Source organism: Eptatretus burgeri, chromosome 13, assembly GCF_056783735.1.
Source record: "Eptatretus burgeri isolate ZD-2024b chromosome 13, Ebu_testis_v1, whole genome shotgun sequence".
In the NCBI taxonomy this organism is placed as follows: domain Eukaryota; kingdom Metazoa; phylum Chordata; class Myxini; order Myxiniformes; family Myxinidae; genus Eptatretus; species Eptatretus burgeri.
Genome location: NC_140973.1, coordinates 44,812,539 through 44,830,823, shown reverse-complemented (window position 1 = coordinate 44,830,823; position 18,285 = coordinate 44,812,539). Strand labels below are relative to the sequence as shown.

Genomic DNA, 18,285 nt, shown 5'->3' with positions numbered 1-18,285 from the left:
GCACGGTCTTGGTGTGCTTGCATCCGTCCGTCCCTGCGTGCCTGCCTGTACGTGTCCGTCCGGCCATCAACATTCGTCCGATAGGGGATACCACTATTCAAGCCCAATCTGCAAACGGTATGATATGGTTAAGAAGGTTTTCTTTGAATGTTGAAGGCGCCAGTCATGGACTAAATAGTCCTCATGGGGGCCAAGCCTTAAATACAAGAATTGCATTGATAGAAAAGTAAGGAAAGAGAAAATAGTCCAAGAGTTTTTGAGAAGGTAAAAAAACCTTTTTGAAAAGGGGAAGGTCATAAGTGTTTGGGAAGACATTAGAGTATTAGACAGTAAAGAGTTCCAGAGTTTGGCAGTGAAAGGGAAGAAACAAACATCGTAACGGCCCACCCTTGAGTTGCCAATGGCCACACAATAATAAAGTGATGTGGCTTGTCGAGTATTCCTTGGTCTCGCTAATGGTGGAGGTACACAAGCAGCAAGTTCTTGTGAGCAGAAACCAAAGTAATATTTGCAAAAAAGAGAAAGAGAGCCTACTTTGCGGCATCATTTGAGCAGGTCGAGTTTTGAGGTCACATTAGAAGAGTTGACAAATCAAATAACTTTGTTATCAAGTCTGTCCAGTAAGTCGGTGGAGCTGGAATCTCCCCAGATGTGTGAGCAGTAACTCGATACAAGGACAAGTCAATCCTTTCTATAGTTGGAGCAACTGTTCAGAGGAGAAGAATCTTCGACATCTGAACAGGACTCCTTATTTATTCGAGGTAGACTTGGCAATTTGAGTAATGTGTGGATTCCAGGATAAATTCGAAGTTTGAGTAATACCTAGTAGGTTTATTGTATCAAATGGTGTAACTGGAGAGTTGACAGGAGTTTGAGAGAGATAGATAGAGATGGAGATATATAAGAAGAAATTAAGTTTTTGAAGCAACAATTACGGAGATAGAGCGGTCGGAGAGAAAGCTCGATATGAGAGAGCAGATTGAAGGAGGAAATCCGAAAGAGGGAAGCTTGGATATCAGACCCCGATGCCAAACTCTGGCAAAGGTTTTTGAGATATCAAGGCCGACAACAAAGGATTCCACAAAGTCTCTCAAAGAAGAGGCCCAAACATTCGTAATGTAATAAAGGATATCACCTGTAGATCTTGCTTTGCGAAAGCCGTATTGGTGGTCATGTAGAAGACTGAGATTCAAGATGCTTTAGAAAATGGGAATTTAGAAGACATTCAAAAAAACTTTGGAAACAGTTGAAGTTAGAGCAATAGGACAGTCGTTAGGAGGGTTGGAATGATCACCCTTCTTTAAAATAGGCTGTACTAAGGCATTTTTCCAGGAAAGAGGAAAAGTTTGGTTTTTAAACAAAAACGAAACAAACGAGCAAGCACTGGTCCAAGTTCTGAAGCACATTCCTACAAGACATGGGAGGAATGCCATCTTGCCCATAGGCCGTGCTTATGTCCAGAGAGAGAGGAGTATTTTTTTTTGACTGCATGAAAAGAGATTATAGGGAGGGACATAGGATTGGTGAGGGGAGCATCAGAGGGAGATGGAATGTTAGTCATCCAGTGTGGAGTTAGAGGAAAAAAAGAGAACCAAAAGGAGTTGCTTTATCGGTCGAAGAGACCGCGATATCATCGGAACGGAAAAGCGAAGGAAAGGGAGAGCGACAGAAGTTGTTGGAGATACTTTTAGCTAAGGACCAGAAAGATGTGGATCTCTGATTGAAGATGTGAAGATGTGATTGAAGATCGTGAAAGAAAATGAGGTTGTCACTTTATTTTTTTTTTTGAATAAAGGAATGCTTTGCCTCACAAATAACTCGTTTGCAATGATTTCTGGCACATATGAAAGCTGAATGCGTGTTGGAGGAAGAAAAGTTTTTTTCCATGTCCGATGTGCAGTGTCTCTTGCACGAATGAGACACTGGTAGGTAGGACACTTCTCTCTTGGTAGGAGAGATAGACTTGAAAGAGAAGGGGATATAAGCCTTCATTCCTGCAGCAATAACCTCAGCTATACTCTGCAGAGATAGAGGCATCGCCCAGGGAAAGTCAGAAAATAGGTTTCGTAAACCAGTCCAGTCAGCATTATTGAAATGCCAACACTGGTGTTTCATCGGAGCAGTCGGATTAGAAGAAGTGGTGGAAAGTAAAGTGATGTTCACAAGATTGTGGTCAGAAGAACCAATTGGAGGTGAAATTGTGTAGTTTTAATGCAACAGATTGGAAGTGAAGAATAAATCCAAAGTATTGGTGGTGTGGTCATGACGATCTGGGATATGGGTAGGGTGGGTGATAATTTGTTCCAAATCATTCAGAATGGAAAATGTAAGAGCATCAACCCCCCAACATCCATGTGGGAAGATGTCAGCCACTCCCTGTGGTGTACATTGAAGTCTCTGAGATAGAAAAATTCTGCTTGAGGGTGTTCGGATGTAATGGCCTCATGGCAAGAGTTAAGATAGTCAAATAAAGCTGTAATGTTTGTAGAATTGGGAGAGCAGTAAGTGAAACGGAGAAAGATAGTGATGATCGAGAGACAAATTTTAAGCCGGATGACATCAAAGTTTGGAGATTCGAAGTCCACAAGGGGAACAGCAGGCGTGTTGATGTTGGAGTGGACACAGACTCCTCCTTTGAAGCGGAATCACGAGTGAAGGTTGTAATTCGAAATATTATAAGAATTGGCAAGAACGTCATGTGATAATTGGGTTTCTGAGAGAAGCAAGATATTAGGAGAGGAGCTTGCTCGATGATCAACCGAAAGATTCGAAGAAAGACCACAAATGTTGGTGAAATGAATTGAAAATGAGTCATGTTGGTTCAAAAGGCAAGGGTATTGGGAGGGACCGATACTACTACTACTACTACTACTACTACTACTACTACTACTACTACTACTACTACTACTACTACTACTACTACTACTACTACTACTACTACTACTACTACTACTACTACTACTACTACTACTACTACTACTACTACTACTACTACTACTACTACTACTACTACTACTACTACTACTACTACTACTACTACTACTACTACTACTACTACTACTACTACTACTACTACTACTACTACTACTACTACTACTACTACTACTACTACTACTACTACTACTACTACTACTACTACTACTACTACTACTACTACTACTACTACTACTACTACTACTACTACTACTACTACTAATACTACTACTACTACTACTACTATTACCGCCCGACTCCCCCCTCTCGTTGGCAGCAGAGACAGGCAGGTCACCGGAGATTCTTCGCTCCCCATAATGCCGGGAACTCGGGGCCATTAACTTTTCAGACTTTATCGTATTTAATTGGAGGCTGTCTGAGGGAAATGAGAGGAAAGAGAAGTAAAAGCGAGAGAATGTGAAGGGAGGAGTGAAAATGAGTGAGTAACTAAAGTGTATGATGTGAGGATAGATGAGAATGGTGAGGATAGATAAGCCAGTTTAATTTTACATTAAAACAAAAACTCTTCCTCCTTTATCTTCTTCTTCTTCTTCTTCTTCTTCTTCTTCTTCTTCTTCTTCTTCTTCTTCACTTTTAATAATGGTGTGTCTCATTCAATTATGTTTCTCACATCGATTAAACGCTGGCTATATTCAGTACTTTTGTGTAAAAAAAAATTTCAACATTTCCATTTTATTGATATCACCCTATCAAACAGCATTTCTGATTATACACTGCCTTTTAAAGCATCACAAAGCAGGTCGCTCTACTTGCAACATAGGTGAGAAAAGGATATGAACAAAAACAGCAGCTGATAGTTAACAATCTATCCGCGTGACTTTTAAAGGGTAAAAGTGAATTTTTATTTATTTTTCTCTGGAAGCGACGGGTCTTACATTCCAGTAAACATCAATTATGGTTCGAAATCGCTTTCAGGCCATCGATATAGGAGGGTACAGTTTCCATACTTGTGAAGGCTAAGTCTGTTGACGAGAAAATGTATGTCTAGTCCATCGAGCGGAGTGAAGCCCACGTTGCACATTCCAATTGGCGGAGCGTTCATTATGACAGAATGCATGAAGCACATGGTCATCAGAAAAGAGAGGAAAGTCCCATTTTTGGTTTTCACGTGGTTTGATAGACAAGATTACATATTTAATGTTAGGTACATGGATGGGCCTTTCCTCGTGGAAGTATGTAATCGGTTCATGGAAGCATTGAAACGGCTGTAAAATGATTATTGTAATGATGATCATGATGATGTCTTTTATTTTGAATTTCCAGCTGAAATAGCTGGCGGGGTCCTCCGATAGGTGTGCTTACACCACTGACTTTTTTTTTTTTTTGGAGAGCTATGCTGGGGTGTTGCGTGCATTGGTTGGGTGATTAATTTTGAAGTACCCTGTTTGACTTGCATAGCACTTCGAAGGTTTCAACTCTGCAAGTAATACTCCGAAGAGTGTCCGGTGTCATTATTTCTCACTAAAAGGAGCAGTGACGCTGGATTACATCACGATTCCTGACAATTTAGGTTCATACTCGTGTGACTAATGTCCGACAAAATGGTACAGAGGTCGTGAACTTACCTTTTAGCCGTCTATCCTGGGTTCGATTCCTGACCCGGCTATAAGCTGTCGGATTTGTGGTTCCAAGACAAGGCAAACAGTATGATATCCAGTGTGGGCATCACAAAGTGAGCCGTCCTTTGGGTGGTCCTCAAGCCTGGTGTTCCGGCTGCTAGTTTTACTCGGCGGACACGTCGAAAATTAGTGTTTTTAGTAGAGAAGGTGATTATCCCTGACACCATGAGCAATTGGCAAATTCCTCCCCCCGTTGCCTTCAGTCAAACGTTAGGCCAGGCCAACCAGTTCATGAAATACTTGGGCCAATATGTTTTGTTTTTTTTTCTGTCCGACCCCACAAGAAGGTGGGAACAATTGAGCCATTGATGAACTAGTAGTGGTGGTAGTAGTAGTAGACTCCTTGCAATGTAATTCATGTAGGATCTTAAACTTATCCTGAGTGTTGTTGATTATTTTAGCTTTCCTTCCTCTTTCTCATTTTGAATTGTGGTGTGTAATGGAAAGCGGTGACATGCATTTCTTGATAGCAGCAATTGTGAAGACTGACCACAAAAACTCCACTTGGAAGCATGTATCATGTTGTGTTGATATCACCAACTGTAACTGAAAACGGTGTTTTTCTTTAGCTTATTTGCATTTATTATCGTGTAAAACCGATACGTTTGTTTCCTCCGCTGGCTCAATTTTTATTTCTTTCTTAATTTTTGTTATGATGGTCTTCCATCATGTGATCGAGCATCACCAGTGGGTTCTGAATACGATGGTAAACAATTTGAAGGTCTCTTATGCTTCATCCGATTATTTGAAGGTCTCTTGAGTGTCTATTTCGCTTTCTTATTAATTACCAAATTATCATTCTAAAATCCCAACAACAATATCACGTACTTAAAAGTGGAACCATGTTGGAGAAATGGCCTCTTACCTCGAGCTCCTAATACAGGGAACCCAGGTTCAAATCCCATATACAATGTGCTTGTCCATTATCCACTAATGTCCTTGTAATTCATGTTAACTAACAGCTGACTAATGTCTTTATTATCTCCGCCACCGAAGGTGAACGAAAGTTATGTTTTCACCCCTGTCTGTTTGTTTGTCTGTCCGTTTGTGAGCAGGATATCTCAAAAAGTTATGGATGGATTTGAAGTTAATTTGGTGGGCAGGTTGGGTGTGTGACAAGGGTAAAGTGCTTAGATTTTGGTGAAGATCCGGGTCTGGATACTCGAATTTTTGAAGTGATTCCTCACCATTGACAGATTAGGGCCAAAACCGATACATAGCACGATATCTCAAAAGGTTATGGACGAATTCTGAGGAAACTTGGTGGACGGGTTGGACGTGTGACGGGAATGAACTGATTACATTTTGGTGAAGATCTGAATCTGGATACGAGAATTAAAAAAATTTTTTTTTTTTTCAAGATATTCTTCACCATCGAGAGGGCCAAAAATGATATATAGGATGATGTTTCAAAATGATATGGACGGATTATGACGAAACGTGGTGGATGATTTGGTTTGTTCACAAGAACAAGCCGATTAGATTTTGGTTCAGGTCTAGATGCAGATCCAGCCTATAGGTGGTATATAAAACGTAAAGTGTTCAACCTGGCAGAGGTATGTGCTCTACCGAGTGCCGATCTCGTTGTCGATGTGATACATGCACAATCTCCTTCCTCCATTAATCATCGATGGGAGGGGACAAAATTTATTACCATTATTTTAAATATTTTTTTTTATTGTGCACTCAAAGCCAAAAATCTATGAGGCTGCATCAGTCATGGAATGCTTGTAGTGATTGATGTTAATTGGAGCTGCAAGGTAGTGTAATAAGGAGTTTGCCTAAACATTAACTGAGGATATTAATATCATGACATAGAATAGACCTTTGATCGGTTGATCTGGAAGCATGACATAGGATAATAGTCCTCTTTTGACTTATCGTCTTCACCTGGATCTTGCTAGATCCCGATACATTGAGGTAAAATTGACCACATTTACCTGTCTCTTGCAATATTTTATGAGGAATACCAGGTGTTATTTTTTTTTTCAATTTTTTTTTTTCAATAGATCATTCTTGTAAGTGAGTGGGGGGCTTTGAATATATTAGGGACTTCAGAATGACATGAAATAGCCTCTTGTCCAGCATTTATTATTGTTAGCTCGCCTGAAACGTAGTTCTGGGGAGCTTATGGGATGGCACGTCGTCAGTCAGTCCACAAACATTTGCAACTTCTTCTCTGAAACTACACATATGATTTCAATGAAACTTGACCAGAACCTTCATCACCCAGTATGTACCAAAGTTTGTTCACGGCATTAAAATAAAAATCCATAGGCATTTACTTTTTCTTCCATTATATATTTTGTCGGTCATCCATGCCGACCAGTGGTTCCCTGGTTTTTAGATCCTCGTGGAGGATCTCCAAGTCTTACTCACGTTGTTGTTCTTCATCTTCTTTTTGTGGACTTTTTTGTTTCACAGCCTACAGTTTTCATCGAAACTTCCTGAAACTTGGCATTTATATGTAAAAAAAACCCTGCACAGACAGTAACCATCTCCAATTTTGAAAATTCCTCCGAGAAAAAATTATGACGTCAAAATGTCTCCGCTAATGGAAATCGCCGAAAAAATTATCTCCGAAACGAGGCAAGCTTTTTGAATTATGTTTGCGGGAATCAAACAGGGCATTAGCAGAGATTAATTACCGCACATATGATGCATCACTATGATGTCAGTATCAATTTTTATGACGTCATTCCTATTTTTGACATTTTTTGTTTCACAACCCAGAGTTTTCATCGGATCTTCATGAAACTTGCCATGTACAGTAATCCCCCGCGATATCGCGGTTCACCTATCGCGCCCCTGCTTCATCGCGGTTTTTCCCTTGGAACCTAATTTTTTTTGCGGATTCCCCCGGTACATCGCGGTAATGATATATAAGTTATAACGCGTGGCGCTCGACCAGTCACACAACGCACGAGACAAAGTTTCGCTTGTGAACTTCGAATATTTTCTACGTTTTTTCTCCAAGCCCCACGATGCCGCCCAAACGCCCTGCACCTTCCAAGGCGTCTGGCAAGGAACCGAAGCGCCAGAGGAAGGTTTATATTCACTCGATATAAATAAAACCCATTCGTGTTTACACACCGCCCAGCGTTTAATAATCACTCGATATAAATAAAACCCATTCGTGTTTACACACCGCCCAGCGTTTAATAATCACTCCATATAAATAAAACCCAATCGTGTTTGTACACCGCCCAGCGTTTAATAATCACTCGATATAAATAAAACCCAATCGTGTTTACACACCGCCCAGCGTTTAATAATCACTCGATATAAATAAAACCCAATCGTGTTTACACACCGCCCAGCGTTTAATAATCACTCGATATAAATCAAACCCAATCGTGTTAACACACCGCCCAGCGTTTAATAATCACTCGATATAAATAAAACCCAATCGTGTTTACACACCGCCCAGCGTTTAATAATCACTCGATATAAATAAAACCCAATCGTGTTAATACACCACCCAGCGTTTAATAATCACTCGATATAAATAAAACCCAATCGTGTTTACACACCGCCCAGCATTTAATAATCACTGGATATAAATAAAACCCAATCGTGTTTACACACCGCCCAGCGTTTAATAATCACTCGATATAAATAAAACCCAATCGTGTTAACACACCGCCCAGCGTTTAATAATCACTCGATATAAATAAAACCCATTCGTGTTTACACACCGCCCAGCGTTTAATAATCACTCGATATAAATAAAACCCATTCGTGTTAATACACCACCCAGCGTTTAATAATCACTCGATATAAATAAAACCCAATCGTGTTTACACACCGCCCAGCGTTTAATAATCACTCCATATAAATAAAACCCAATCGTGTTTGTACACCACCCAGCGTTTAATAATCACTCCATATAAATAAAACCCAATCGTGTTAACACACCGCCCAGCGTTTAATAATCACTCCATATAAATAAAACCCAATCGTGTTAATACACCACCCAGCGTTTAATAATCACTCCATATAAATAAAACCCAATCGTGTTTACACACCGCCCAGCGTTTAATAATCACTCCATATAAATAAAACCCAATCGTGTTTGTACACCACCCAGCGTTTAATAATCACTCCATATAAATAAAACCCATTCGTGTTTACACACCGCCCAGCGTTTAATAATCACTCCATATAAATAAAACCCAATCGTGTTTGTACACCACCCAGCGTTTAATAATCACTCGATATAAATAAAACCCAATCATGTTTACACACCGCCCAGCGTTTAATAATCACTCCATATAAATAAAACCCAATCGTGTTTGTACACCACCCAGCGTTTAATAATCACTCCATATAAATAAAACCCAATCGTGTTTACACACCGCCCAGCGTTTAATAATCACTCGATATAAATAAAACCCATTCGTGTTTACACACCACCCAGCGTTTAATAATCACTCTATATAAATAAAACCCAATCGTGTTTACACACCACCCAGCGTTTAATAATCACTCGATATAAATAAAACCCATTCGTGTTTACACACCGCCCAGCGTTTAATAATCACTCGATATAAATAAAACCCAATCGTGTTTACACACCGCCCAGCGTTTAATAATCACTCGATATAAATAAAACCCAATCGTGTTTACACACCACCCAGCGTTTAATAATCACTCGATATAAATAAAACCCATTCGTGTTTACACACCGCCCAGCGTTTAATAATCACTCCATATAAATAAAACCCAATCGTGTTTACACACCGCCCAGCGTTTAATAATCACTCGATATAAATAAAACCCAATCGTGTTTACACACCGCCCAGCATTTAATAATCACTGGATATAAATAAAACCCAATCGTGTTTACACACCACCCAGCGTTTAATAATCACTCGATATAAATAAAACCCATTCGTGTTTACACACCGCCCAGCGTTTAATAATCACTCTATATAAATAAAACCCAATCGTGTTAATACACCACCCAGCGTTTAATAATCACTCGATATAAATAAAACCCAATCGTGTTTACACACCGCCCAGCATTTAATAATCACTGGATATAAATAAAACCCAATCGTGTTTACACACCGCCCAGCATTTAATAATCACTCGATATAAATAAAACCCAATCGTGTTTACACACCGCCCAGCGTTTAATAATCACTCGATATAAATAAAACCCAATCGTGTTTACACACCGCCCAGCGTTTAATAATCACTCGATATAAATAAAACCCATTCGTGTTTACACACCGCCCAGCGTTTAATAATCACTCGATATAAATAAAACCCAATCGTGTTAATACACCACCCAGCGTTTAATAATCACTCGATATAAATAAAACCCAATCGTGTTTACACACCGCCCAGCGTTTAATAATCACTCGATATAAATAAAACCCAATCGTGTTTACACACCGCCCAGCATTTAATAATCACTCCATATAAATAAAACCCAATCGTGTTTACACACCGCCCAGCGTTTAATAATCACTCGATATAAATAAAACCCAATCGTGTTTACACACCACCCAGCGTTTAATAATCACTCGATATAAATAAAACCCATTCGTGTTTACACACCGCCCAGCATTTAATAATCACTGGATATAAATAAAACCCAATCGTGTTTACACACCGCCCAGCGTTTAATATTCACTCAATATAAATCAAATCCAATCCTGTTTACACACCACCCAGCGTTTAATTATCAATCGTGTTAATACACCACCCAGCGTTTATTATGCACTCAATATAAATCAAACCCAATCGTGTTTATACACCGCGTTTATAAAAAAAAAAATAGGCATTTTTTGGGGATGCATCCGTTCATCGCGGATTTTCACTTCTCGCAGGGGGCGGGGGGGTTTGGAACGTAACCCCCGCGATAAACGGGGGATGACTGTATATGCAGAAAGCCCACGCACAGGCAGTAACCATCTCCGATTTTGGAAATTCTTCCTCGAAAAAAGTTGACGTCATAATATCGCCGCTAATGGAAATCGCCTATAACATTATCTCCGAAACTAGGTAAGCTGTCTGAATTTTGTTTGTGGGAATCAAGCCGGGCATTAGCACAGATAATTGATCGCAAACCTGATACATCACAATGACGTCATATTCGTTTTTATGACGTCATCATTAAGAGGACGAGGATCTTAGCTCATTTGAGCTTGTTTTTTTTAATCCATCCGCTTCCAGGTGAGCGCCCAGGGGTATGCCCCTCTTTTTAGGTCATGTCTAACGAGATGAGCACCACGAATGCGTGGTCGAATGTCGATGAGGGATACACGACAGTATGACCTTTGACCCGATTGAAGGTCAAGGTCAACGTCAAGGTCACTCCAAAGATGCGAAAGTGTCCATTTTCAAAATATATCTCCTCCGCTGTTTATGATCCGATCTTGGAAATTCCTTCGGATTCTGATAATATGGAACAACATCTAAATTTGGTCAGGCTGGTTTTTTGAAATTCGTCCTGGTAATCGAGTCACGTGTCTTCAAAGTTGGAAAAATCGTCGATGTGATACGGTCAAAAAAAAATTCGCCCAATCTTGATGAAACTTGGTATGTAGGTACGGGTCGATGAGTGATGCACGATGGTATGACTTTTGACACGATTAAAGGTCAAGGTCAAGGCCACTCCAAAGTTGCGAAATCATCCATTTTCAAAATCTATCTCCTCTGCCGTTTGTGATCGGATCTTCGAAATTTCTTCGGATTCTGATAATATGGAACAATACCTAAATTTGGTCGGGCCGGTTTTTTTTTTAAATTCGTCCTGGTTATCGAGTCACGTGTCTTCAAAGTTGGAAAATCGTCGATGTGATATGGTCAAAAAAATTTGGCCTGATCTTGATGAAACTTGGTATGTAGGTAGGGGTCGATGAGTGATGCACGACGGTATGACTTTAGACACGATTGAAGGTCAATGTCAAGGTCACTCCAAAGTTGAAAAATCAGCTAATTTCAACATTATCTCCGCCATTTATTATGCGATCTCGGCGGAATTTCCAACGGATTATGATAGTGGGGTACAATATCTGAATCTGATCGGGTCGTATTTTCCGAATTTGTAATTTGATTTCTGAGGTTTTCTATCCTTTTTACTCCCGGGCTTTCGTCTGCACGTTGAATCAAAAGACAAGACGACATCGAAGTCATTCTAAGCCAATCAGAGATCCACAAAATAGAATAAACAATTTATCGGGACCTGTCAAAATGATAATCCTTATGATTTTTCAAATGCCTGCTTACTCTCGACTGTGTTTCTCATTCTATTAATGGGATGAAGACGTATCCGGCATAGTATGAAGTAGAACTTAACCTTTTTACCATCACACCCCTCTAGTAGTTGGTCCTTGCCTCTCACATCTTCAACCAATTGATTAAAAATCCCTCCTGAATAAAAGGAAAAACTGAAAAAATGTGTTTTTAGTGTTTTTATTGAATAAATAATTCTGTATAAGCAACACTCATATACACAGGATATTTATTGAGATGACATTTAACGAGATACTTGACATTGCTTCTTCGCTACCAGATGGTGAATGCATGGTTGAATGCCAGAGAGAGAGCACAACGCAAGTCCCCTTCAACCTTCAGCTTGTTTCTGTACTTTGTCTTGATAGCAACGAGCATTTAAAATGCAGCTTCACAAAGATACGTTGATCCAAACATTGTCAGAATCCGAAGACCTTGATGTGAGATCAAAGGGTAAACAGGAAGGTACATGACCCAGAACGTCCCTCGATCCAGTTTTTTGAAGTCTTCTTCAGCCGAGGAGTTTAACTTTAACTCAAGAAACTCCTCTTGCACTGGAACTTGTCATGGAGACCTGCTTTCTGCTGCGAATCTAGAAATGTTGTCACTTCTTGTCGTAGTTCATAAAGCCGTCCAAGCATGTTTCCCTTCGAAAGCCATCGTACGTTTTTGTGGAAAAGGCTTGATGTTCAGAATCCGTATCCACACACAGCTGTTTGAAGAGACGACTGTTTAAGGCTCCAGCTTTGATGAAGTTGACTACCTTGATAGCCAGGTTCATGACATCCCTCATTTCAGCAGGTAGAGTTCTGGATGCAAAGGCTTCATGATGAAGGATGCAGTGCGTACCTATAGCAGATGGACTTTTTTCTTTCACTCTTGTGATGAAACCAGATTGCAAACCAAGCATGGCCGGAGCTCCATTAGTACACACCCCTACCAGCGAGTCTCACGAAAGTTGATTTTCCTGGAAGAAGTTTGATACCACTTGAAAAATATCTGTTGCTGTTGTATAACTTTCCATGGGATGGCAGAAGAGCATTTCCTCTTTTACACTATTACCTGACACGAAACTAGCATACATCAGTAGCTGAGAACACTGAGCAACATCAGTCGTTTCATCCAACTCGATGGCAAATACAGGAGAAGCTCTTACTTGGTCGAGAACTTGATCTTTGATGTCTTGAGACATTTCATCGATCCTTCCCTTGACGGTATCGTTTGATAGAGAGATTTGGGAAAGTTTGTTTGTACTATCCTTCCCTAGAACGAGCTCTGCTGCACGCAATACACTTGGTTTCATGAGTCTCTCCGATGTTATGGCTCTTTTTGCTCTTTGCAATCAACATGGCGATCTCATAGGAAGCCTCAACAACCTTTGAAGTCTGTTGCTGAAATGCTCCACTGCTGTCCATCTTCGCTTGCTTCAAGGACTGTCTTTGTTTCAAAGAATGCCTTGGGTTTGGCAGCTAGAGCAGGATGCATCGTCTTCAAGTGGCGTTCCAAGCGTGTGGGCCGCATGCCATTATTGCTCAGTCTTGTGGCATATTACGCACTGGGGTACCTCTGTGTCATCCTTTTGAAGGGACATAAATCCAAATCGAATATATTCGTCAAGATACTTCCGCTTTTTTTGCACTCATTGCGAATGATTTAGGTTGAAATGGGTACTGCAAATCTGTGAAAAAATGTTTTTTTTAATATTAAATTTAAATAAATGTTAAATTTTAAAATTAATTTTAATACAGAAAATGGTAGGCCGAGTCGCGAATAGAAAACGAAAATTATTAAAGGCGATACTTTTTTATTTTTTTCTAAATATGTTCATTATGATATTATGCAAACACTTGTTAAGAGAATTCCAAAATAATTAGAGAAATTCCTACTTTTTTCTCCGGGCTTTCACCCCCCCCCCCCTGGTTAAGAGCCAATGAAGTAGAAGTTAAGAAAAACAAATCGGGCACTAATTGTTGTGGCCTTTCTCTATCTAGCTGCTCAAATACACAGTTCCAGTCCCTGTGGAGTTGATGATTTGTCTTGTGACTGCTGACCAACCATACAAACCTCATCCCCATAATCTGGTGGGGAAGAATTGCAGGGATGGAATCTACAGGGTTGAACTGCCTCCAGGAACTCGTGAGCACATGTGAGAACTCTGCTTTTGTCCTCTTCATTATTCCTCATTTGTTTAACTGACTTCATATGTGCAATGTGACGAACCTCCCCACTCTCCTCTTCCTCTTCTCAATTTTACTTCTCCCCCTTTCTCGAGTACATGTTATTTACATGTCCTCAAAATTAGCTTTTTATGTCTCTAAATTGAGTGCTTTTGTCGTCAAATAAAAAATTTTGTTCTGACATTATTATTCAAAAATGTGGTTTTGTTGTTTGCTCTGAATCCATGTTTTAATTTATTTTTCACTTATTTATTTTCCTCCCTCAGATTTTCCAGCGTAGGCATTCAATGTTGCAAGAAGAACGATGTCAGAAACATTATCCTGAAAAGGCTGAGCGATGGTATCGACCCTTTTGATGGCAAGTGACTTTTTATTTTTACGTGCACTTTGTGTAAAGCTGTCGTACTACAAACCCAATTCCATCTCAGAGCAGTTGCTTTGCCATGCCTGACAAGTGTTCACGTTTGTGAAATTAAATGCAGAATTTTCTGAGAGGAAATTATATTGGGCTTCTTAAGTAGGATTGATCTTAATTAAACAGTTGGCTTAGCAGTTAGGGTGACTGGCTTGGGATCTTATGGACCTGAGTTTGAGTACCTGTTGGCCGTTGCATGAGTACCAGGTGGGGTTGACTCAGCCTGCCATCCTTCTGAAGTCGGCGAAATAAGTACCGACTGGTGCACTGGTAATAGGGGCACTGCATCAGTGGCACAGCTGCACCCTCAGCTAATGATACTACCTGCAGCCTTGTGCTGCATACAATGAAGGAGGAGGAGGAAGAGGACGAGGAGGAGAACGAGAACCAATTTCAAAGATGCTTCTGGCTATCTTCTACCTTTGCATGGAGAGGCTGGTTTGGGCTGCTGGGAAGGAGGGAGAGAGATGGGATGGGGAGGAGGTAGTGGTATGGGTGGGTGGGTGGGAGGTTGTGGATATAAGGCTCACAATTGTCCACAAATATCACATTAATCGCAACTTCCGGCTTAGTCAGTCTGTGAAAAACAGAATTTCTCACAACGTTAGCTTCAACACTGCTCATGCCACACCGACACTTGCTGCTCGGGTCATGTATAAACGTTCCAATTGCAGTGTTTTCTCCAATATTTTTCTGTAAATTTTAAGTTTATTTCAATTGAATGTTCATTACAATCCTCTCTCGCGTGCCCTCTTCCTCTCTCTCTCTCTCTCTCTCTGGCACGCCCTCTTCCTCTCTCTCTCTGGCACGCCCTCTTCCGCTCTCTCTCTGGCACGCCCTCTTCCGCTCTCTCTCTCTCTGGCACGCCCTCTTCCGCTCTCTCTCTGGCACGCCCTCTTCCGCTCTCTCTCTGGCACGCCCTCTTCCGCTCTCTCTCTGGCACGCCCTCTTCCGCTCTCTCTCTGGCACGCCCTCTTCCGCTCTCTCTCTGGCACGCCCTCTTCCGCTCTCTCTCTCTGGCACGCCCTCTTCCGCTCTCTCTCTCTGGCACGCCCTCTTCCGCTCTCTCTCTCTGGCACGCCCTCTTCCGCTCTCTCTCTCTGGCACGCCCTCTTCCGCTCTCTCTCTGGCACGCCCTCTTCCGCTCTCTCTCTGGCACGCCCTCTTCCGCTCTCTCTCTGGCACGCCCTCTTCCGCTCTCTCTCTGGCACGCCCTCTTCCGCTCTCTCTCTCTGGCACGCCCTCTTCCGCTCTCTCTCTGGCACGCCCTCTTCCGCTCTCTCTCTGGCACGCCCTCTTCCGCTCTCTCTCTGGCACGCCCTCTTCCGCTCTCTCTCTGGCACGCCCTCTTCCGCTCTCTCTCTGGCACGCCCTCTTCCGCTCTCTCTCTGGAACGCCCTCTTCCGCTCTCTCTCTGGAACGCCCTCTTTCGCTCTCTCTCTGGAACGCCCTCTTTCGCTCTCTCTCTGGAACGCCCTCTTTCGCTCTCTCTCTGGCACGCCCTCTTTCGCTCTCTCTCTGGCACGCCCTCTTTCGCTCTCTCTCTGGCACGCCCTCTTTCGCTCTCTCTCTGGCACGCCCTCTTTCGCTCTCTCTCTGGCACGCCCTCTTTCGCTCTCTCTCTCTCTCTCTGGCACGCCCTCTTTCGCTCTCTCTCTGGCACGCCCTCTTTCGCTCTCTCTCTGGCACGCCCTCTTTCGCTCTCTCTCTCTCTCTCTCTCTGGCACGCCCTCTTCCGCTCTCTCTCTCTGGCACGCCCTCTTCCGCTCTCTCTCTCTGGCACGCCCTCTTCCGCTCTCTCTCTCTCTGGCACGCCCTTTTCCGCTCTCTCTCTCTGGCACGCCCTCTTCCGCTCTCTCTCTCTCTCTGGCACGCCCTCTTCCGCTCTCTCTCTCTCTCTGGCACGCCCTCTTCCGCTCTCTCTCTCTCTCTCTCTCTGGCACGCCCTCTTCCGCTCTCTCTCTCTCTCTGGCACGCCCTCTTTCGCTCTCTCTCTCTCTCTGGCACGCCCTCTTCCGCTCTCTCTCTCTCTCTGGCACGCCCTCTTTCGCTCTCTCTCTCTCTCTCTGGCACGCCCTCTTTCGCTCTCTCTCTCTCTGGCACGCCCTTTTCCGCTCTCTCTCTCTGGCACGCCCTTTTCCGCTCTCTCTCTCTGGCACGCCCTCTTCCGCTCTCTCTCTCTGGCACGCCCTCTTCCGCTCTCTCTCTCTGGCACGCCCTCTTCCGCTCTCTCTCTCTGGCACGCCCTCTTCCGCTCTCTCTCTCTGGCACGCCCTCTTCCGCTCTCTCTCTCTGGCACGCCCTCTTCCGCTCTCTCTCTCTGGCACGCCCTCTTCCGCTCTCTCTCTCTGGCACGCCCTCTTCCGCTCTCTCTCTCTCTGGCACGCCCTCTTCCGCTCTCTCTCTCTCTCTCTCTGGCACGCCCTCTTCCGCTCTCTCTCTCTCTCTGGCACGCCCTCTTCCGCTCTCTCTCTCTCTGGCACGCCCTCTTCCGCTCTCTCTCTGGCACGCCCTCTTCCGCTCTCTCTCTCTCTCTGGCACGCCCTCTTCCGCTCTCTCTCTCTCTCTCTGGCACGCCCTCTTCCGCTCTCTCTCTGGCACGCCCTCTTCAGCTCTCTCTCTGGCCCGCTCTCTCTCGCACGCCCTCTCCCGCTCTCTCTCTGGCACGCCCTCTTCCGCTCTCTCTCTCTGGCACGCCCTCTTCCGCTCTCTCTCTCTCTGGCACGCCCTCTTCCGCTCTCTCTCTCTCTGGCACGCCCTCTTCCGCTCTCTCTCTCTCTGGCACGCCCTCTTCCGCTCTCTCTCTCTGGCACGCCCTCTTCCGCTCTCTCTCTGGCACGCCCTCTTCCGCTCTCTCTCTCTGGCACGCCCTCTTCCGCTCTCTCTCTCTGGCACGCCCTCTTCCGCTCTCTCTCTGGCACGCCCTCTTCCGCTCTCTCTCTCTGGCACGCCCTCTTCCGCTCTCTCTCTCTGGCACGCCCTCTTCCGCTCTCTCTCTCTGGCACGCCCTCTTCCGCTCTCTCTCTCTGGCACGCCCTCTTCCGCTCTCTCTCTGGCACGCCCTTTTCCGCTCTCTCTCTGGCACGCCCTCTTCCGCTCTCTCTCTGGCATGCCCTCTTCCGCTCTCTCTCTGGCACGCCCTCTTCCGCTCTCTCTGGCACGCCCTCTTCCGCTCTCTCTGGCACGCCCTCTTCCGCTCTCTCTCTGGCACGCCCTCTTCCGCTCTCTCTCTCTCTCTCTCTCTCTCTCTCTCTCTCTCTCTGGCACGCCCTCTTCCCCTCTCTCTCTCTCTCTCTGGCACGCCCTCTTCCGCTCTCTCTCTCTCTCTCTGGCACGCCCTCTTCCGCTCTCTCTCTCTCTCTCTCTGGCACGCCCTCTTCCGCTCTCTCTCTCTCGCACGCCCTCTTCCGCTCTCTCTCTCTCTCTGGCACGCCCTCTTCCGCTCTCTCTCTCTCTGGCACGCCCTCTTCCGCTCTCTCTCTCTCTCTGGCACGCCCTCTTCCGCTCTCTCTCTCTGGCACGCCCTCTTCCGCTCTCTCTCTCTCTCTCTCTCTCTCTCTCTCTCTCTCTCTCTCTCTCTGGCACGCCCTCTTCAGCTCTCTCTCTGGCCCGCTCTCTCTCTGGCACGCTCTCTCTCTCTCTCTCTCTCTCTCTCTCTCTCTCTCTCTCTCTCTCTGGCACGCCCTCTTCCGCTCTCTCTCTCTCTCTGGCACGCCCTCTTCCGCTCTCTCTCTCTCTCTGGCACGCCCTCTTCCGCTCTCTCTCTCTCTCTCTCTCTCTCTGGCACGCCCTCTTCCGCTCTCTCTCTCTCTCTGGCACGCCCTCTTCCGCT

The 18,285-nt window shown here is 44.0% G+C and overlaps 1 protein-coding gene across 2 annotated transcripts in view; it reads left to right on the top strand.

The window, feature by feature from the left end:
* The window catches only part of LOC147014344 (proto-oncogene c-Rel-like), a 57,808-nt gene that overhangs the window by 7,079 nt on the left and 32,444 nt on the right, over nt 1-18,285 (top strand). For both annotated transcript variants that reach the window (XM_085852255.1, XM_085852254.1), the window contains exons 4-5: nt 13,853-14,007; nt 14,305-14,396. In XM_085852255.1, coding sequence (XP_085708381.1) covers nt 13,853-14,007; nt 14,305-14,396 — 247 coding nt within the window. The remainder of the gene's footprint in view (nt 1-13,852; nt 14,008-14,304; nt 14,397-18,285) is intronic.